General features: G+C 39.1%; 2 protein-coding genes across 4 annotated transcripts; both read left to right on the forward strand.

Annotated features, from left to right (window-relative positions):
- Window positions 1-11,574: 11,574 nt before the first annotated feature.
- LOC131004083 (uncharacterized) lies at window positions 11,575-12,290 on the forward strand. The gene is made up of 2 exons (XM_057930715.1): window positions 11,575-11,710; window positions 11,848-12,290. Exons 1-2 carry the CDS (start codon window positions 11,575-11,577, stop codon window positions 12,288-12,290), a joined length of 579 nt encoding a protein of 192 aa, XP_057786698.1.
- Window positions 12,291-20,810: 8,520 nt separating this feature from the next.
- Window positions 20,811-23,050, forward strand: LOC131007119 (transcription factor BEE 3-like). 3 transcript variants are annotated; one of them, XM_057934279.1, is made up of 6 exons: window positions 20,811-21,869; window positions 21,962-22,075; window positions 22,214-22,279; window positions 22,365-22,433; window positions 22,533-22,610; window positions 22,700-23,050. In XM_057934279.1, the coding sequence occupies exons 1-6, from the start codon at window positions 21,642-21,644 to the stop codon at window positions 22,784-22,786; spliced, it is 642 nt and encodes a 213-aa protein (XP_057790262.1). In that variant the 5' UTR covers window positions 20,811-21,641; the 3' UTR covers window positions 22,787-23,050. The 3 variants fall into 3 exon arrangements, with proteins under 3 accessions (XP_057790262.1, XP_057790260.1, XP_057790261.1); XM_057934277.1 differs by having other exon boundaries at window positions 21,517-21,869; window positions 21,956-22,075; XM_057934278.1 differs by having other exon boundaries at window positions 21,517-21,869; window positions 21,959-22,075.
- The last annotated feature ends 523 nt before the right edge of the window (window positions 23,051-23,573 follow it).

A 23,573-nucleotide genomic window follows, 5' to 3' on the forward strand; every position in this document is an offset into this window, starting at 1 on the left:
TTATAGTGTAAAAGTTTCAAAAGGTGTGTGGGGCTACATTATTTGTAGTGTAAAATCATTACTAAAAATAGAAATAGGCCATGAATAATGGGACATTCCGAAAAGGAAAATAGGCCATGAATAATGGGACGGAGGAAGTATTAGATTTACATCAAAATTTTGTCCGATTTCATATTTCATAGTTATCTATATAATAAAAGATGAGTTTTTTCCCTCCAATTTTTCCCTCTTTTTTTTTTCTCTCTCTTCTCTCATCAATTTTTTCCTCTTTTTAATATATATAATTTAATTATTTTCTAAACATCGTCAAATTTGATTTATGAAGAATTTTTGTAATATACATCTTAAATTTAAGTCAGTGACAAAATATTTAATATGGTGTAAAATCATCAAAAAATGAATTTAAAACGAGTAAGTTATGAAAATTTTAAAATGTTTTATTTTCTTTCTCTTCATTAAAATTTACAACTCTATAATAATAATATGTAATGTTAATTTTCATTATCAATTTAAAATTATTTAATAAATATAATTATCATTACATTTTATAAAGAATTGAAAATTTACGTTATTAAATTTGAGATTTTATTGAGTAATTTATGTGGATTATATTATTTTTAAAACATATATTGCATTTATTTATATTTTAATTCTATTTAATATGTATACTTATTTATTTAAGGGTTAATTGCCCATAAAATACTGAACTTTCATCCAATTCTGGTTTTGCACACAAACTTTGAACTGTGGCGTGATAATTACTAAACTTTTGATTTTATCTGATTTTGCTACTAATCCAAATTCCGGCCAAATAGCAAGCTAATATATAATAAGGTGTGTCAATTTTGACGTGACGTATTTATTATTGCGTGACAATTAATTGACAAAATAATATTTTTTATTTAATTTCTTATCAATAAAAAAAGAACACAAAGCAAATAACTCAAATTGTCAATAATTTAATATATCAAATCAAATAATAGTATTTTTTTAGTTGAATTAATTAATTGAATAAATTTGATAATAGTAAGGGGATTCTTCCAATTTAGGTGCGTCAACCAAAGAACATTTTAATTATCAATAACTTAATATATAAAAAATTTATTTAACTAAGTAATAAAGTTTGTTAAATTTTCATTATCTGAAGATTAATTTTTTTTATAAACTATATATATTTATACTATTTGAATGACTTATATTTTATATATTGGAGTAATCAGTTGTGTAATAGTGAACTAGAAAAAAATGATTTAAACTTGATAATTAAAAAAAAAATACTATTATTTGATTTGATATATTAAGTTATTGACAATTTTGGTTATTTGCTTTGTGTTCTTTTTTATTATTATTAATAAGAAATTAACAATAGATACGTCACGTCAAATATTTGCACGTCATATTAGCTTGGTATTTGGCCGGAATTTGGATTAGTAGCAAAATCAGATAAAATCTAAAGTTTAGTAATTTTCACGCTACATTTCAAAGTTTGTGTGCAAAATCAGAATTGAAAGAAAGTTCAGTATTTTATGGGAAATTAACCCTTTATTTAAACATATCGTTTAATTTCGATATTCTCCGTGCATCGCACGGATGGATGTACTAGTATTTAAAAATATATTTGTGGTTTTGTTTCACATTTCTACTAAAAGAAAAAGAATTAGATCCCAAAAATACTAGTACAAGAATATATTAATTCATTAAATTATATATTAAAATCTATGATTTTATCTTTCATCGCTAAATTAGTTAAAAATCTATCTTCGGTTTTATATTAACCATGAAAAGAATAGTTTTTCATATTTGTGAAATTTATCACAATTATTCAGCTCTAGCAATTTATTAATGTGAAGTTCATGAATTGTGTGCAATGCACACACTCTCTGTTAGTATTGATAAAAATATTATACTAAGCTAATTAGTTATTTATTAAGATGGATTCAAAATTTGAGATACCTTAAAACTTCTGATAATACCTACAATTTTAGATAACTTGATTCATATTCAATTAAAATGGATAGGATTGGATAAATTTTAGTGATTAAAATAAAATCACTCAATCATGTGTGTTGCGAATCATGAATAGTAATTTTTTTTTGTTAATGTTTATGTTATTTCCTTTTAAACTTATATTTTTGGGTGATAAAAGTCAGAATGTAAGATGTAGCTTGCCATTTGATGGATCTCAACACATACCCAAGTCTGTTACTTGCATTCTTGAGAATAATGAAGTTTGTAGCATAGTTATTAATAATGCAAATAGCGCTCGTGGTCGCACCGCATCGCGATTTAGAGGTTAATGTTCAATAGCGAGCATTATTTTCTGATCGCGCATCGTGCTAAAATCGCGCTATTGATATATTTTCTACATAGGTTATTAATTACTGCATGGGCTTTCAATATTTAATTAGGGTTTAAAGTTATAGATAACTTATAAATTAAGTCTGATTTGACCGTCAAACTCCAACTGCATGACAGACTCTTTGGTTGTTATTTTATTTTAAAGTTAACCGTTTTTGTTTCTTTCATCCCCTAATCCCAAGCGACAGACAGACTCTGTTAGGTCCTGAGGGTCTCGAATAGGTGTATGGGGGGGGGAAATACACCTATGGGCTATTTTTAACAAATCCTCAATAAGAGGGATCTCAGTCAGAGATCAAAACGAAACTTTACATGCAAACAAAGACGCATGTTTTACTGAAATCAGTTTTGACCAAACAGGGTTGACGACTGATACTGAAAGCTCTTCAGTAAAGAGTTATCAGTTAAGTTGCTGGAACTTAACTGATGCAAGTAAGGGCTTCAGTCGAGTTTGCTAAAACAGAGATGATAACACTCTTCCTGACTATCAGAAGATAGATCAGTCAGACTGATATCATACGTAGCGGAAATTAAACTTAGTTTCGCAATAGCCTCGGTGGAGCACGATGTTGGTTATTCGGTTTCTCTTTGCAGTTAATCAGTATTCAGTTTATCAATTGAAATAACACAAGTAAGAACGTAAAGCTGAAAACTGTAAACAAAACAGAGACTTTTACGTGGTTCGGAAAAATTCCTACATCCACGGTTGGTTGATCAGACCAACAATTCACTCTGTAAGTGCTTAACAGGTGCACTGCAAGCCAAACCGTGTGCTTGCCGGGTGCACACAACCGTACCACTGAAGAAAACCCTTCTTCAGGACCCACGCTTCACTCGCGTCGGATTTCTCTGCTCAACACAACCCGTGCTAAGACTTCTCACTCAGAGTCAGAGTACCTTCCTGAACTCCGAATCACTCAAACACTCTTTTGGGAGGAGGTTTGAACGAGTGCCAACTATACTTACAAAGAACAAGTTCTTTGAAGCAAGTTTGACCTTTGGCTTCTGGGTAAACAGAGGTTTGCCTAAGGTCTAAGAGAATGTGTGTAATCAGCAGTGACTGATTTTGGCTTTGGAATTCTCTTCTTCGATTCAAGCTTTGTGGAGATTAAGCTTTAGGCTGAGTAGCAATTTCGGCAGAGCTTCAGCTTATGTCGTTGAATCGGTGAAGGTTGAAGTGATCCTCGAGCGCTATTTGTAGGAGAACTCTTGAATAGATCCGTTGGCGTAGATCGTCCTCAAGATTTCTTCCGTTGGAGAGCAATTCGAATTTGGACTGAGGCTTCAATCTTCGAGGTTCCTTGTCTGGGTGGAAACGGCTCTCTTTGATGGACAGGAGATGTGACGTCTCAGAAAAGTAACCACCAGATAGGAATGACCTCTGCAGAGATAAGATCCTGAGATCTCTGCATTTAATGCGGCTGTACTTTGTGAGTACGTGGCTTCCTCTGAACGTTGGAAGATCAGTCCGAGGAGGAATATTCAACTGATACTTGACTTTAGTATCAGTCCATTGCGCGCATTCAGTAATCAGTCTTCAACTGATTCTTCAACTGATACTTCAGTTGGTATCTGCAGTCTTCAGTCTTCAGTATTCGACACTACAAGCTAAACTAGAAACGAACTCTAACACTTGAGTTCAAAAACGATTCCAGTCTATTACAGTTAAGACCTATGAATTTTGGTATCATCAAAACAAGGGTTAGGATATTCCACAAGGTTCCCAACAGACTCTTTGGTTCTTGAAGAATCGTTCTTCACTTCTTCTTCCTCTCATTTTTTCATATTCATCACTTCTTCCTCCCCTTCTCTCATATTCAGTTTCTGGTATTTCACGAAACCAACACCTAAACTAGAAAGCAATAAACGACACCGAATTTACGTGGTTCGGTCGAGAAGACCTACGTCCACGGGGTGTTGGGGATTTTTCACTATAATCGAGAGAGTATTACATTTTACAAGAGATGAATGAGTAAAAAATAAGATGATGCTCTAACCTACTACTAAGTCTCTATTTATAAGCATGTAAATAAGCCCTAGGGCCTCAAGCCCATTTACTAAGATAATTGGGCTTAAGCCCCTTTAGCACATTGACCTTGGTCTGAATCGCCTATGCTTGCTTGACTACGCCGGAAGCTCTATTATTTCTTTTATTATCCCAAATCTCCAATTAAACCTGCACTGGTTAGCTTAATAATAATAATACTAATCATAAGCATAAATAGAAATGTTCCCATTATATAGTGCATAGCGCTGGTGCATATTTCAGTCCTCATCAGCTACTCCCCCCTGGTCTGGTTGAACCGGGTATTCTTCGTGTTCAGCCAGCGAAGTATTGTTAAAGCCAGCGCTGTGCTGTTTTCCTTAATCCCTGCAAATCATGAAGACATAAGAGTTTTAATATTATAAGAAAGCAAAGATAAGCATTTTCCCCTTGACTTTGGAATTGTAGTTCCAAGTTAGATTTCCTTCTTGTTTGTTGAATGTTGACAAAGATAAATAATTTCCATTTCTTTGGGCGCATAAGAAGACCAGCGCTGAGAATACCCCATATTGAATACTTTGCATAGATAAGCAATATAAATGCTTTGTGTTGGATGAACCAGAAGACCGCTGCAAGAATACCCGAATAACATAGGAAGACCCGTGTCGAAGTTGAGAAATATGATACTCTGATCATGTGAGAAAACCCGTCATAAATATTTGTCGACTCTGAACAATATACCCTGTTGTTGAGCGCGTAAAAAATCCAGCGCGTGAGAAGACCAATAGATAACATTGGCACGCCCAAGAGGCGGCTTACTTCTCGCTGAGCAGTGATTAGAATAGATCAAAACAACCCATAAAGCAGAGGCGCAAAATAGTGTAGCCCGTAGAGTAGAACAGAGAAATACCCCAGCCCGATCAGAGCAGAGAAGTATCCCAGCCCGATCAGAGCAGAGAAATGCATATCAGATCAGAGAAATGCCCGTCAGAGCAGAGAAACGTCCCTCAGAGCAGAGAATTGTCCCTTAGAGCAGAGAATTGTCCCTCAGAGCAGCCCGGTCAGAGCAGAGAAATGCCCTTTCAGAGCAGAGAACTATCCTTCGGAGCAGAGAATTGTCCCTCAGAGCAGCCCGGTCAGAGCAGAGAAATGCCCTTTCAGAGCAGAGAACTGTCCCTCAGAGCAGAGAATTGTCCCTCAGAGCAGAGAATTGTCCCTCAGAGCAGCCCGGTCAGAGCAGAGAAATGCCCTTTCAGAGCAGAGAACTGTCCCTCAGAGCAGAGAATTGTCCCTCAGAGCAGAGAATTGTCCCTCAGAGCAGCCCGGTCAGAGCAGATAAATGCCCTTTCAGAGCAGAGAACTGCGGCAGAGTATTGAAATCATGCCAGAGCATTGAAATCCCGACAGAGGATTGAAATCCCGGAAGAGCATTGAAATCCCGACAAATGATTGAGATCCCGGTAGAGCATTGGAATCACGAACGGCGGCAGAGCATTGGGATCACGGACGGCGGCAGAGCATTGGGATCACGGACGGTGGTTGAGCATTGGGATCACGGACGGTGGCTGAGCATTGGGATCACGGACGGTGGCTGAGCATTGGGATCACGGACGGTGGCTGAGCATTGGGATCACTGCAGAGCAGTGAAATCACGGCAGAGCAGTGAAATCATGGCAGAGCATTCCTCAACTGCTTCCCTCCTTTGTATGCATTCCTTTGTTGCTTCCCTCCTTTGCTGCTTCCCATCCAAGCTTTGAGCACTCTGCGCGGAGCATGGAAGACCCGGGGGGTGCAACCAACTTTCGCGGCTTACGATTAAAAGAACCCCCTGCACGGAGCATGGAAGACCCGGGGGGTGCAACCAACTTTCGTGGCTTACGGTTAAGTGCAACCTCTGCACGGAGCATGGAGGACCCGGGGGGTGCAACCAACTTTCGTGGCTTACGATTATGTGCAACCTCTGCGCGGAGCATGGAAGGCCCGGATGGCACGACCAACTTTCGCGGCTTACGATTAAAAGAACCCCCTGCACGGAGCATGGAAGACCCGGGGGGTGCAACCAACTTTCGTGGCTTACGGTTAAGTGCAACCTCTGCACGGAGCATGGAGGACCCGGGGGGTGCAACCAACTTTCGTGGCTTACGATTATGTGCAACCTCTGCGCGGAGCATGGAAGGCCCGGATGGCACGACCAACTTTCGCGGCTTACGATTAAACAGTAACCCTCTGCACGGAGCATGGAGGACCCGGGGGGTGCAACCAACTTTCGCGGCTTACGATTAAACAGTAACCCTCTGCGCGGAGCATGGAGGACCCGGGGGTTGCAACCAACTTTCGCGGCTTACGATTAAATAGTAACCCTCTGCGCGGAGCATGGAAGGCCCGGATGGCACGACCAACTTTTGCGGCTTACGATTAAACAGTAACCCTCTGCGCGGAGCATGGAAGGCCCGGATGGCACGACCAACTTTCGCGGCTTACGATTAAACAGTAACCCTCTGCGCGGAGCATGGAAGGCCCGGATGGCACGACCAACTTTCGCGGCTTACGATTAAATAGTAACCCTCTGCGCGGAGCATGGAAGGCCCGGATGGCACGACCAACTTTCGCGGCTTACGATTAAATAGTAACCCTCTGCGCGGAGCATGGAAGGCCCGGATGGCACGACCAACTTTCGCGGCTTATGATTAAATAGTAACCCTCTGCGCGGAGCATGGAAGGCCCGGATGGCACGACCAACTTTCGCGGCTTACGATTAAACGATGATTTCTGCGCGGAGCATGGAGGGCCCGGATGGCGCAACCAACTTTCGCGGCTTACGACTACACGATGATTTCTGCGCGGAGCATGGAGGGCCCGGATGGCGCAACCAACTTTCGCGGCTTACGACTAAACGGTGATATCTGCGCGGAGCATGGAGGGCCCGGGTGGCGCAACCAACTTTCGCGGCTTACGAGCGCTTCCCTCTGTTCTGGTGGAGCATGATCCCTCTGCTCTGCTGGAGCATGATCCCTCTGTTTTTCCCTTGACTTGCTGAGAAGCAATTTTTGAATTTGAAAATTGGGGACTACGGGTATACACCCTACTCCCCCTCTGGTGACATGTGCAATACTCTGTTATGAACATGTTAAGTGTGTGTGTGTTTGGTGCTCATGCTTGTGATGATTGTGAGAGAGTTAGCATAACTACAGTTCCCAAGTAACATAATTCAAGTTGCAGTTCAAGCCCTAGCACATATGCAGAAGGTGTGCAGCTTCGTGTACTTAGTCAATTCATAATCTAGCCCTAGGCACATATGCAGAAGGTGTGCAGCTTCCAAGACATAATTATTATTGCATAAATCCCAGCACAGATCATATAAGTCATGGTTTTGCCCAAGTAAAGAAGTAGAATATTTCCCAAATCCCTGTCATGCTTTCATGCTCCCATAAAAATACCCTAAGGTCATCATTTTGCCTAGTGATAACGCATAATGTTCCCCCATCATGCTCACATGCTTCCACGAGATAAAATTCAGCGAAGTACCTGAATTACCACTTACAAGTGGATTAGCTTTTCGTGTTATGGTGATTACCATACTTGTTCAAGTTTTTTCCCAAAGCTGTTTATCACGTGCTGTAAGAACTCTTGAACGAGAATATTAGTAAAATATGAGAGCCCCTTGAGACAGGGCTGCAAAGAGAATCCGAACCCTAGATTATATAATTCATTGCCACAACTTGATTCCCATATTCATATACCGATGAATTCATTCAAATTTTCAAATCCCATCAAAGATCATATAAATCATGATTTTGCCCAAGTGACAAAATATCACATATCCCAATCATGCTCCTCCCATTGATAGAGTTCAGCGAAATACCTGAATTACCACTTACTAGTGGGTTACCCTGTTTTACATTATGGTATTTACCATAATGGTTCAAATCATTCCCCAAATTTGTTTATCCTGTGCTACAAAAACTCTTAAGCACATATATATTAGTAAAATATGAGAGCCCTTAGAGATAGGGCTGTAAATCAATTAACAAGTAAAAAAGTGTACGCTTCGCTTTTGCCAAGTAACAGTGCCGCCCTAAACATTTATTCCATCGAATAAAAGTTATGAGAATCCCCAAAAATGACACATAAATTAGAATATTTGTGTCCCAATGGCTGAAATTCACAATCCTGAAATCACGATTCTCAAAGAGAAAGTATAATGGATAAACAATAATTATTCGTCAGTGCAAATGATATGAAACCACAAATTTAATAATGTCTTTATCCCAAAAACCCATGTCACGATTAGTCTTTTTTTTTTTGTGAGTATGTTCAGCAGCCCTGTCTTGACGCTATAACGTTCCCCAAAAGTTGAGCTTAGGACCCGAGCAAGTAACTAGCAGAGCTGTCGTTTGTCCCCTTTTGTCAAGAGCTCCCATGAATAAACCATATTTGGCTCAGCTAGGCAATTGTAGTGTTCTCAACAGCGAGCAAATGTTGAAATACCCGTCTTGGTGGTCCTGAACTCACAATGCGAAATCGGGGTTAAGTTAGTCCAACAAAATGACAGAATTAATCCCCAAAATCAGAGCAAAAATCATAGCTAAATCACTCCCAAGTTCAGAGTTATATCTCAACAACATCAAGTAAATTAACAAAACTCATTGAACTACACCCCATCATGAACACATATAATCCCAAAGCAACACAATCTCACAGAAAAATATGCGTATAACCATAGATAACCAAACAATATTCCCGAAAATCCATCCCACAATTAAACACATAAAATCCCTTGAGTTTGATTGAGCATTTTAGCAACCCACAAAATTCTCCAAAAATCCTAGACATTCCCCATATACATATATATATATATATATCAATGACTAAAAGAACATATAAACTGAGCTCAATTTTCTGGATTGCAAGTAGAATAAGAAAACGAAATTTAAATCTTCTCTGTCAAATTAGGCAGCGCCATATTTTCGGTGAGTCGCGCCTCTGATCCGCGGCAGAGCTGTGCAGAGCGAGGCGGTGCGGGGATTGATGGTAGATCACTGGAAGCTGGATAAACTATCTCCGAGAATTCCATTTTCCTCCTTGAAAAAGGGCCAGGATCTGATATTAGGCTTTCTCGCCCTAAAATCCCTGTCGATTTCTTAGCTGTCGCCTCGTTGTCGAGGTAGGGAGAGAGAGGAGAGTTAGGCGAAGACGTCGCCGACAGGACGAAGCGCCGGCCTCGCCGGAGTTCTGATAAGAAAGTAGAGCTGACTGATTGTCAGCGAGAGAAAGAGGGATGGTCGTGTTCTGTTATTCTCGGGAACTTTGAGGGAATCGCCGATCCAAACCGTGAGATAGAGATCCCATCGTTCCCGTAGAGGAATCGAAGGCTTACAGATTTTGGGGATTTTCTATTGGAGTTGAAAACATTTGATTTTAAGGAATCACCGAAAGATTTATGGAGAGACTACATTGGGGTGCTGGATTCGAAAGGAAATTGAAGACGGGTGGTGTGATGGGCAGCTGGGTTTTGCTTGAATTCAGATGAGAAATCTCGGGAAGAACAGCCGGAATATTTTACAGATCCCCCCATTTTTTTTCTTCGATGAACAGTAACCGGCGATGAACAGTGACTGACAGTGATGAATAGTCCCGGTGAACAGTGACTGAAAAAACAATGAATCTCAGGCCTTAGCTCGATTTTCCCACAGACGGCGCCAGTTGGTATTTCACGAAACCAACACCTAAACTAGAAAGCAATAAACGACACCGAATTTACGTGGTTCGGTCGAGAAGACCTACGTCCACGGGGTGTTGGGGATTTTTCACTATAATCGAGAGAGTATTACATTTTACAAGAGATGAATGAGTAAAAAATAAGATGATGCTCTAACCTACTACTAAGTCTCTATTTATAAGCATGTAAATAAGCCCTAGGGCCTCAAGCCCATTTACTAAGATAATTGGGCTTAAGCCCCTTTAGCACATTGACCTTGGTCTGAATCGCCTATGCTTGCTTGACTACGCCGGAAGCTCTATTATTTCTTTTATTATCCCAAATCTCCAATTAAACCTGCACTGGTTAGCTTAATAATAATAATACTAATCATAAGCATAAATAGAAATGTTCCCATTATATAGTGCATAGCGCTGGTGCATATTTCAGTCCTCATCAGTTTCTATTCTATGGCAAGTTCAACTAGTGAAAAATATATGGATGCAGATAGTCGCATGAAACTATGGTAAACCAAACAACACAAAAATCGTTAGATGCAATTATTGCTCTAAAATCTACAAATGAGAGATCACAATGTTGAAAAAGCATTTAGCCGGATGCTATAGAAATGCAGCAACCTATAAGATTGTTTATCCTACAATCCGACAAGAGATGAAAGAGCATTTTGAAGAAAAAAAGAATGCAATAGCATTGATGGATGTGATTCCTCACTTTGATGATATAGTTGACATGGAAAAATACGAAGATGATGAAGAAGAAGTTCCACATACAAAATCTCATGAAAAACAGCTATTAGTCGAGTCATCTACAAATTCTGCAGCCTTGAAGAAACCACGAAATCTTGGTCGTTCGGATTTAATCTACCGGAAGCTACTAAATGCAAAGAGTTCTAGAACTTCACAATCACAATTTGAAGAAGCTCAAAAGAAATTAAGGGATGATGATGTTCAAAAGTTTACAAGGTGAATGAATGATGCATGTATTTCATTCAATGCACATTGATGAGTGATGAATGGAGGGATAAAAAGGGAAGATCACTCATCAACTTTTTAGTGAATACGCCTAACGGAAGCATGTTTATAAAGTCTATTGATACTTATGAATATTCTCACGCTGGGATGAAGATGTTTGAGCTATTATACAAATTCATTCAGGAGGTGGGAGAAAAACATATGGTGCAAGTTGTTACGGATAGTGCTTCTAATAATGTTTATGCTGGTACGTACGTAGTTTTAAATTATTAATAGTTATGTTTTATTTTATTTAAAAGTATAATATAATTAATTATTCTTATATTTTTCATTTTGTACTTATTAGGAAAATTGTTGGAAGAGAAGTACAAACACATATTTTGGTCTCCTTGTACTGCACACTGCTTAGATTTAATGTTTGAAGACATCTTCAAAATGCTTGATTTGAAGAAAACACTTGAACGTGCTATTATGGTTAATGGTTATATTTACAACTGCACTCAAGTGTTGAGCATCTTGAGGAATTTACGAACAAAAGAGACATGATTAGGCAAGCAAATACTCGCTTTGCGACTGCGTTTTTGACATTGAGGAGCTTCCAATTGCAAAAGCAGAATTTGAATAACATGTTCAGTTCTGAAAAATGGAATAAGAGCAAGTTTGCAAAGAAGAAGCAAGGTAAACTCGTGTCAAGCATTATCTTCATGAATTCTTTTTGGAATACTGTACGTTACGGAAAGTAGGCGCCCCACTTGTGCATCTCTTTCGATTGGTGGATTGTTAGAAAAAACCTCCCATGAGATATATTTATGAAGCTATGAATCGTGCAAAGGAGCAAACAACAGTTGCATTTTCCCATGTTGAGGATATATACAAAGATTTCTATGACATTATAGATAAGAGATGGGATGTTCAACTTCATCAACCTCTACATGCAACCGACTATTTTTTGAATCCCGAGTTTTTCTATAACGATCCAGATGAGATGGCTCAAGTTGTGGAAGACATAGAAGGATTCTATGATTCAATTACAAAATTGACCAATTCTAATGGCATAGAAGATGAAATACTTAAGGAGTTGGTTATTTACAAAAAAGTAGATGAAATTTTTTCTATACCGGCTGCAAAAATGGAAAGAACTCTGATCTCGCTGGCTGAATGGTGGGGGTTATATGGGGCATCAACACCTAACCTACAAAAATTAGCTATCAAGATTTTAAGTCTGACTTGTAGCTCATCGGGTTGTGAACGCAATTAGAGTGTGTTTGAACATGTAAAGTACTTTCAAATTTTAAATTATAATTTATTTTGTTTAATTATATAACTATTATATATATCTAATGCATTTTTCTTAATTGATATAGCTTCATTAATTCCAAAAAAAGAAACCGATTATCACATACAATATGGCACTTCGTCGTAGGTATGATAAGTGTGACACAATTGACCCTATCATCTTGGGTAATGGGGTTGATAATGAGAACGAGTGGATGATAGGAAGAATGGAGAATGAAGAAAATGTCCCTATTTTTGACAATGATGATCTCAATGGCGTGAATGTAAAAACTGTCATAGGAGTGAATGAAGAACCTTATCAACTAAGGGGATCTCGAGGTGGAGATTCTCAATCTTGAGGTGGTGGAGCAGTTAAGTCTACATATATATTCTAAGAAAAAAGTGGCAAAAAATAAAGGAACTGCCACTACATCCACATCTAAGGCACTCATTCAAAATGAAGAGAATAAATCTCCATTCAGTTTCGAAGAAGAGAGTGGCGATGATGAAAAGATTGACATCGAGCTCTACAAAGATGATGAAGGAGATGGTTCGCTATTTGGTTCGGAGGATGAGGATGATCATTAGAGGCTTTAATGCAATTAAATATTTATTTTTATTTGAAATTAAGTTTTTGTAATTTTGTCTTTTTATTAACTAGACATATGCATATTTTTCTTATGATTATGATATCTATGTTTTTGTGCGATATATTCCAATAGCGTGAGTGTCGCGGTGCGCGATGCACGATAGCGTAGATGAGTGACTTGGGTTTGATGCACTACATCCTCGGAATGGAGGTAAGTCAAGAAGAAGAATGCATCTTCTTATCAATAAGTTCAAGATGCAAGATTGCAAGCCGGTCGTCACTCCTCTAATCCCAAATGAGAAGTTAAAGAAAGAATACGACACAAGGCCTACCGATGCTACCAACTATCGGAGCTTAATTGGGAGTTACTTAACAACGACGAGGCCAGCCATCATGTACGCCACAAGTCTTCTATCCAGATTTACGGAAAATCCGACGAAAACACACTATGGAGCAGCAAAAAGACTCCTTAGATATCTGCAAGGAACTCTCAACTACGGTATTTGGTATAAGTCAAGTTCCGACTCACAACTCGTTGGATATTGTTACAGTGATTGGGCTGGATCACAAGATGATATGAAAAGCACCTCTGGCTACGTATTTAAGCTCGGATCAGGAGTTTTCTCATGGGGATCAAAGAAGCAAGACTCAGTTGCACTTTCATCAATTAAAGCTGAGTACGTCGCAGCAGCCGGAGCAACATGTCAGCTATATGGCTTAAAAGAATATTGGAAGACATGGGAGAACTACAAAACTTGGCAACCAAGATTTACTGCGATAACAAGTCAGCTATCGCAATGGCCAAGAATCCAATTCAACATAATCACACAAAGCACATTGATATCAAGTATCACTTCTTGAGAGATGTCCAAGCCAAAGGACTTTGATAGAGTGAAGACGGAATTATGAGAATAAGAACTGAATTGAATGATAATCCTCAAAAGAGGCCGCAGAGATTAAACTCTGTCACAGCGTCAAGCGCTATCAACAATAATATCTGGATGCCCTAATTTACTAAAAAGAATGAAATAAATACTTAGTTCCTACTAAGGCCCATGCATAAGACATAAAGCCCGTACAACCCAAAAAGAAATAAACTGAATAAATAAAAGAATTCATAAAATTCTCCTGCGATCTGCTACTCTGCTGCCTTCTTAAAACGGCGCCGGGTATACACCTTTAATCCACCCGGCGCTGCTCCATCAATTACTCCCGGGGACGAAGCATCCTTGTCCTCCCCGCATATCTGCCACATCCACCCAGCTACTCCCCTCGACACCCAAACCCAACCATTGAATAAGCACTTGCTCCACTGTAATGCTAGCCCGAACCACGAAACGACACTCCAACACACCGATCAAAACAAATGGGGGATCAATTGTGAGCAGTTCATTTGGTAGAATAGGAGAGACAACTGTAGCTCCAACTGCTTGCTTTAACAGAGAAATGTGAAAAACAGTGTGCACCTTTGAATTATCCGGCAGCTGAAGGCGATAAGCTGATGAGCCAATTCGTGCAACTACCGCGAGTGGCCCAAAAAAACGTGGAGCGAGCTTAACACAGGTGGTAGAGAATAAACTCCTTTGTCGATAAGAATGAAATTTAAGATAAACCATGTCGCATATGGAAAACTCCAATGGACGTCGATGCTTATTTGCCTCGTGCACCATGCGCTTCTGCGGGCGCTGTAAATGGAGCCGTAACTGGTTAAGCACTTCATCTCGCTCGCGAAGCGAGTCCGCCACAGCTTGGACCCGAATTTTCCCCGACAAAAAAGGAACTAAAAGAGGAGGGGGTCGGTCATACACCGCTTCAAATGGTGTCATGCCAGCACTCGATTGGAAATCAGTGTTAAAGCAAAACTCAGCCCACGAAAGCCATTGTCCCCAACTCTTAGGCCGTTCTGAGACAAAGCAACATAAATATGTCTCCAAGCACCCGTTCATAACCTCAGATTGGTCATCCGTCTCAGGATGGTATGCAATTCACGCGCAACATCGTCCCCATTGTTTTAAACAATTCTCTCCAGAAGGCGCTTAAAAAATGGGATCCCGATCAGACACTATCGATGTCGGCATCCCATGCAGCCGTATAACCTCCTTGGCAAACAATTCAGCCATGGTCCTTGCTGTAAACGGATGCCTCAATCCCATAAAATGACAATACTTTGAGAGTCAATCCACTACCACGAGGATGCAATTAAATCCTCCAGAGCACGGCAATTCGGTAATGAAATCCACGCTAATATCGTCCCAAATTTTACTGGGAATGGGAAGTGGGTTGAGCAGACCGGCTGGGATCTTAGCTACATATTTATTCCGTTGGCACATGTCGCACGCAACTACATACTTGGTGACACACTTTATCATTCCAGGCCAATAAATAAATGCTGCCAACTGACGGTAGGTACGGAATGCCCCTGAATGCCCGCCTCCTGGAGTCGCATGAAATTCTTCTAACAATCGCTTTGCCTACGGAGAGTTAGATGGAAGGACAACCCGTCCCTTATAGAAAAGTGTTCCCTGCGTCACACTGTAGTGCTTTGGCCCTGGTTTCCCCTTCTTCAACGACGCTATGATTTGAGATAATTTGGAATCATTTTTCACCGCTCCCTGGACGGTTTGCCAATCGACCCACACTGTGGTATCGACACTGCCCCTAACTCAAGCTCGTCATCGCGTCTTAAGAGAGCATCAACTGCTATTTTAGTTCGCCCCTCCTTGTAGACAATCTCAAAATCAAAACCTAAAAGCTTTGCAGCCCAATTTTGCTGCGCCGGGGTTGTTAAAGCCTGAGCTAGCAAGTGTTTTAGGCTGCGTTGATCAGTATGAACCACAAAACGTCGTCCTAGCAAGTAAGGGTACCAATGTTGGACTGAAAGAACAAGTGCCATAAGCTCCTTCTCATACGTTGATTTAGATAGATAGGAGTCGACCAGATAAAATTTTGCTGAAATATGCTATTGGCTGTCGTTCTTGCATTAACACTGCTCCAATGCTGCGGCCGAAAGCATCACACTCAATCACAAAAGGTTGGGAGAATTCTGGCATGCGAAGAACTGGAACTGAGGTGAGTGCAATTTTGAGAGCCTGGAATGCTTCATCTGCCTCGATTGGCCCCTCTTCCTTTTTAAGTAGGGTCGTCAATGGTGCAACTAGCTTGCCGTAGTTGTGGATAAAACGGCGATAGTATCCAGTTAATCCCAAGAAGCCACGTAACCCTTTTAGGAAGGTGGGAGTTAGCCACTTTAAGACAGCTCCGACCTTGGCAGGGTCCATTTGCATGCCCTTTTTAGATATAATGTGGCCTAAGTACTCAACCTATGAGGCGCCAACTACACATTTCTTGGGGTTAATAATCAATGAGTGGGTATGGAGTATAGTAAGTACCATGCGCAAATGAAGCAGGTGTTCGATCCAACTTGTGCTGTAGACCAATATGTCATCGAAGAATACTAACACGAACTTTCTCAAGTGTGATCGGAATATATCATTCATAAGACACTGAAAAGTGGCTGGTGCATTGGTAAGCCCAAATGGCATAACTAAGAACTCGTAGTGTCCTGAATGGGTGCGGAAAGCTTCTTTAGAATGTCCTCGGGTATGATTCTGATTTGATGGTATCCAGCCCGCAAGTCGAGTTTGGTGAACCACCTTGCGCCATGCAACTCATCGAGAAGTTCTTGGATGACTGGAATTGGGTACTTATCTGCCACAGTCACCTTGTTTAATGCTCGATAATCCACGCAGAACCTCCAAGAGCCATCTTTCTTGCGTACTAGCAACACTGGACTGGAATATGGCTATTACTGGGCTGAATAATTCCTGTTGTTATCATCTCCGATACTAACTTTTCCATCTCATATTTTTGCAAATGGTTGTATCGGTATGGACGAACAGACACCGAGGGCACTCCCTCTTGTAAGGTTATCTGATGGTCGTATTGGTGGGCTGGCGGAAGGCCTGTGGGGGCCTGCGTGACGTCTGGAAATTCAGAGAGCAGGTTTTCTACGTTCGCTTGTTCTCGAGTGGTTTGCGACCTGTCACGATTAACACTCATCATGTCAAGCCCATCTCTAGCCCACAACAGCCAGGCCTCATCACTTGGCTCAGACGAACTAAGTTCAGTGCGAACACAAACTTTATGGATCAGCGATGGGTCACCACGTAAGCACACTTTCTTGCCCTCAACCTCGAATTCCATAGTGAGTCTAGCCCAATTGGCCGTCACATCGCCAAGCTGAGCTAGCCAAGAAACTCCCAATATAACTTCAACACTGCGGAGAGCAAAGACCTAGCAAGTAATATGAAATATTTGATTGGAGATGAGGAAAGGTACTGCCTTACAAACTCCGCGGCTGCGCACCGACGTGCCATCCCCGAGAACTACGAAAAAGGTTGTGGTCTGTTCCACTTTCAGTTTCAGCTTTTGTGCTACATGTTCCGTAATAAAGCAATGGCTAGCGCCATTATCCACCATTGTTAGCAGTCGTCGGTCTCCCACTCTACTAAACAGCTTCAAAGTTTGGGCTCCATCAAACCCATTGGATGATAATTTGGAAAGCTGTAGTTGCTACAATTTTGCCCAAGGATCCTGATCCTCGTCATCCTCGTTTCCTTGCTATTCCATATCGATTTCCGCCTTTTCTATGTCGTCTTCCTCCGCATCCAAAATCACCATGAGTGATTTGGCCACACACCTGTGCGTGGGGCTGTAGCGTTCCCCACATTTAAAACACTTTCCTTTAGCTATATATCCTTTTTATTGCTTCGGACTGAGTCGCGAGTTGCGGCTTCCCCGTGGACCAGATGAGGCTGACGATATAAATTGGGGTCGATTCCTAGGGTTTCCAGACTGTTGTGATTGACTCCAAGTCGCTGATGGGCTATGGTAGGTTGAAACTGACCTTGTGAATGTCCCTGTAGTGAACCTGAACTTTGATGGTGCAGCGGAAGTCCTTTGGGATCGTGCAATTCTTCGCGTCGATCTAATGGCAGCAAAAACGTCGGTCATCTCCAAGCTTGGGATGCAATCTCTGATGGATTGATACAAGCCGCCGAGGAACATGCCCAACTGTTACTCAGGTGGCAGAGGTGGAAGTTGGGCGATTCGCTCCTCAAATAAGGTTAAATAATCTTCCAATGACCCTGTTTGACGAGTCACGTGCATGGCCTCATAAGCGTTGATAGCCGAGCTGTCGCCAAACCGCTCTATTAACTCCTGCGTGAACTGATCCCATGGTATGGTTGCAGAGCGACGCAGCACCCACTGCACCCAAAACATCGAGCGTCCTGACATGGCGATAAGCGCCAATCACACTTTCTGGTCAGTTGGAACGCGCTGCACCAGAAAGTATTGTTCCTATGGATGTAAAAAAAGCCCGAAACCGACGGGTCGACCCGAATAGACCGATAAAAAAGGTGGGTTAGGGCTGAAAATTTTTAGCCCGAAAAAAAATTAGCCCAAATGGCCCGAACCGAAAATAGCCCGAGCCCGATAGGGTTGGCCCAAAAACCGAGTGGGTTGGCCCGATTAACCTAACATATTCTTAATAATTGATTTGTAAACTTTAATACTTTACTTTTTAATTCGATAATAACATTTTGAAGCTTGTAGAATATGTTTTGATTTTTTCCAACGGTTAATAACAAACATCTATGATATAAAAGTCAAAGAAAGATAGTCATTTATGTTAAATCTATATACAATTTTTATCAGAAACGAAATTAATGTTAGATATTATGTAAACTTATGTTAAAATAACACTATTTTTTGTATCTAAAATAAAGTGAAATGTTTTGATTTAAAAAATTCGACATATTTTTATTACAAGAATATGATTATCTATACAAAAATTAAACATATAAAAAAATCGTAAAACTTGCAGGTCCGAAACCGAGTGGGTTAGGGTTAGAGTCGAAAAATTTTAGCCCAAAAAATAAAAAAATCGACTAGCCCGAACCGAAAATAACCCGAAACCGAATGGGCTGACCCGAAACCGAGTGGGCTGGCCCGATTGACATCCCTAATTGTTCCGCCTGTGCTAGCCACGCGATGGGATCCGTCTCATCAAACATCAGTAAATCCATCCGTGGTGAGGTTGTGTCTGAAGTATGATGCTTACCCAATTCCCCACTACTATCCGAGCTACTTGAACTTTCCTTGTCTGATAGTTTAGCCAAAATAGCGGCTAGGGTTTTCTGCATGGTAGCCATCGAATTCTCCAATCCGCCAACTGCCGCCTGCACTTCCTCTACCGTCTTTTCTACCTGTTCAATCCGTTCCTTATTCGTCGCCATAGGATTCCATGCTCACCGCACCAAATTGATAGAGTGAAGACGAAATTATGAGAATAAGAACTGAATTGAATGATAATCCTCAAAAGAGGCCGCAGAGATTAAACTCTGTCACAACGTCAAGCGCTATCAACAATAATATCTGGATGCCCTAATTTACTGAAAATAAGGAAATAAATACTTAGTTCCTACTAAGGCCCATGCATAAGACATAAAGCCCGTACAACCAAAAAAGAAATAAACTGAATAAATAAAAGAATTCATAGAATTCTCCTGCGATCTGCTACTTTGCTGCCATCTTAAAACGGCGCCGGGTATACACCTTTAATCCACCCGGCGCTGCTCCATCAGACTTATCGAGATAAAGCACTGTCCAACAGAAGAACAACTAGCAGATATCTTCACCAAGGCGCTACCAAGACATAGATTCCAGTTCCTACGAAAAATGCTTGGAGTCAATGATAAATGCATCAAGGAGGAGTATTGAAGTGTGATGCATTTATCTAGAATATTCGAGTTCAAAATTTTTGTAGGCCACTAACTTAGGGCACTTTGCAAAATTAGGCCACATTTTTTCGGGCTTGCAAATTTGGGCCATTTATTATTAATTTGGGCATAAATGAGCCACATTTGGGCCTGGTCGGGCTATAATGTGGCTCACTTACGCCGAAATTAATAATAAATGGCCCAAATTTGAAAGCCCGAAAAAATATGGCCTAATTTTGCAAAGTGCCTTAAGTTAGTGGCCTACAAAATTTTTTGAACTGAATTAAATTGGTGGCTAAAATTTGATTTTCACATATTTTGAGAATGTATATAATGAGAATAAGTGTAAATAAAAGAAATTTGAGAAAATTAATATTTTCCTATTATATAGTATAAGATGTCTTTTTATAAATATATAAATAATTATTGTTATCTTGAGGAACATATATATTTTTTTACACAGTGCATTAGGATATCTCGAGGAACATATATATTCCTACAATTTAATTTCGAACCTCCGATGTATCGTCGAGCAAAGGAAATTATTTGTATATTTTAATGTATTTTAAAAATGTTTTTTAATTCATTTTTTATTTGTGTTTTTTTAATTATGATTATTTTATTATTTATTTTTACATATGTATAAATATACCAAATAAAAGAATGAAATAAAATTCCACATCAGCGTTCAAGCTCCAACTGTGAAGTCACGCACGTCTCACGTACAAAATAGCTCGATCGGGCCCAAATGTGGCTCATTTATGACGAAATTAATAATAAATGGCCCAAATTTGCAAGCCCGAAAAAATATGGCCTAATTTTGCAAAGTGCCCTAAGTTAGTGGCTTACAAAATGTTTGAACTCAGAATATTCTAAGTGATAATAAGCTATGTATATTCTAGAGAATTCACCACTAGCTAGATTAATCTAGAGTACTCTAAATAATACCTAGAAAAAGTATAAGTATTCTAGAGATTAGATATTTTCCATAGAGTATCTAGAGAATTCCTTAAATAGATACTTGTAGAAAAACTAATGTAGTGGGATCTAGAGAGATCTTCCCACACCTATAAATAGAGCTCTTGTGAGCTATTTGTAACCATCTCAAAAATATCACTCTATCTAACATTATCTAAGTTCTTTGGAGACAAGAGCTCCACTCTAAAATCATTCTCTCTATCTTCTACACACACTACACTCACAATATTCTCTACACCACTTCACTACAATCACTCACCACACTCAAACCACTGTATAATCCCACCATTTCTAACAGAATTGAACTCGAGATGTGTTCGTTTCACTCATTACTTGGGTGTTCTTTTAGGGATTAAAAAAATAATAGAAAATTGTTTTGCCATATGGGGAGGCTAAGAAATGAATTATTTACAAGTAAAAGGATAATAATGAATCTGTTATTTTGTGTCATCCATCATCTGATCAATTATTAAGATTTAGTAAGTATTTTGTTTTTTGTAAGAGATAAATATGAGAGTCCCCCACGTAGTGGTAGCAATGAACTCTGGTTGGCTGAAGCCGACAACAGAAAATGTTATAGTTGGAGACAGTGAAAGAGAGAGACATATACAGAATCAAATGGCAATGAAATGATGGTTCTTGTGCACATTTCAATTTGCAAAACAGTAGTAATTTCTGATGCAATGTAAATACCATTAAAATTGTGGGTCAAATAAATTTCCAGCTGCATTATGGACTAGTTTTTTGTTTTGTAGTATTTCCAATTGGTGAGTAGGAATTAGTGGTGGGTAATGGATGGACCCCACCCCTTTCTGGATATACCTCCTGCCTCAACATACAAAAGGGTCGCCACGTGGCACTCATTCTTTCCCATGGTTTAACTTTAATAATAAAAATGTAGTAAGAATTAAGTTGAAATCTACATGACTGTCTCAGTCTGTATATATATACACAATTATCACAAGTGATTTGCAGGTAGCTAGCCATGGCTGATTATCATCAATTGATCTTGAAAGAGTCGTTCGATCCCGACGTGGAGTTGATCAACAATCTCTCAGCCTCAGGGCTATTCCAAAATCATGAAGATTTCAATTTCCACAACTCAATTTTACCAACTCATCATGAGTTTGATGATCATAAACAAAGGAATAAGGGGAAAGCCAGCACCCCTGCAGAGAGCACTTGTTCATATCAATCGCATCATACTGCCAATGTCAGCTACTTCTTCTCCTAATCCCTAATTATTTTTTTTAGGTTGAATTAAATTATATAACTATATGTATGTGTATGAATGAATTACAGCAGCAGCAGCAGCGGCGTGGAGGAAGAGCAAAGAAAGAAGAAGAAAAAGGAGGTGAAGTGATTCATGTAAGAGCCAAGAGAGGCCAAGCCACCGATAGTCACAGTTTAGCTGAACGAGTACGTTTTTATTTATTTATTATTATTATTATTATTATTATTATTATTATTATTATTATTATTATTATTATTATTATTATTATTATTATTATTATTATCCCCATCCCCATTAATATATATATTATATATCCTCATCAGGTTAGAAGAGGAAAAATTAATGAGCGATTACGGTGTTTGCGAGATATTGTTCCTGGATGCTACAAGGTACTTTAATTATATATAGATTTACTTTTTATTCTAGTTATAAAAATTAATTAATTGTTTGATATTCTGTGATAAAATGAAACAGACGATGGGCATGGCAGTGATGTTGGACGAGATCATCAACTACGTCCAGTCGTTGCAAAATCAAGTGGAGGTAATCAAATTAAACACAATTAAGGAATTGATTAATCAAAATTATATATATATGAATGGAGTAATTAATTGTAGCTGGTGTTGTTGAAAATGAAACCAGTTTCTGTCGATGAAGCTGACAGCAGCTAGTTCCTTTTACGACTTCAACTCAGACACAGATGCCATCGAGGCAATGCAGGTGCACATCACTAAATTAATCCTATATTTATTTATATATATTGTTTATTTAATCCTCGTGGCTTACAAAGTTGGACGTTTTATTTGCAGGGAGCAAATGCAATTGAAGCAATCAAGGCTGGGAATGTAGCAAACCCTTGTGCTCATCTACCCCACAATTTCGGCTACTATCCATGAACATTAATTAATTCCCACTCTCCAATAATATTATTCTATTTTTGAATTTGTATAAGGCAAAGAAAGGCACTAGTCGATTGTCTATTTATACTTAGAGATTTGTATCTCCATAATTCTCAAATCTTGAGAATTAATTAACCATTTAATTAGTTTGATCGAGTGCATGTGTCGCATTTGTAACAATAAATTTTGTAAAAATATATAGGGTTTGTGCTGATGTATAATTGGATTGTGGTTATCTTAATTTGAACTCGGAATTTATCCATACACATATATAGTTTTCTTATTTAATTTTCTTTTATAAGTCGGCGCTCTATATCATATATAGTATAAGTTTATATTTATTTTTTTGAGATATTATTATTATTAGTTGTCTCACTCAATTAACTTTTTGTGGATAGGGGATTGACCGTGTTTGTGTCTTGATAGCATGTTTTTATAAATTATTATCGTTTATTTAATAATTGGTTTGAGTTTGTCCTCAGCTTCCATCATAAATCCACTACCTGTTCATCAGTAGCTATCAACTATGTATAGATAGAGAAAATTTAATATTGTAGGGCCTCAACAATTTGATTAATTATTAGTAGAAGAAAGTATATATCTTCTTTAATTTTTGAGACAACGCCTTTGGCTGTTTTTCTTCACATTATCCACACAAACTTATTTCATGAACCCAGTAAATTTAATTAGGTGGTTTTGTATGAAAAATTTAATATTTTAGTTTACTAAGGTGTGTGTTGGTTTTGCAATATAATGCAAACTTTTTCTGTTTTAATTTCCTTAT

The sequence above is a fragment of the Salvia miltiorrhiza genome, chromosome 1 (assembly GCF_028751815.1).
Source record: "Salvia miltiorrhiza cultivar Shanhuang (shh) chromosome 1, IMPLAD_Smil_shh, whole genome shotgun sequence".
NCBI lineage: Eukaryota > Viridiplantae > Streptophyta > Magnoliopsida > Lamiales > Lamiaceae > Salvia > Salvia miltiorrhiza.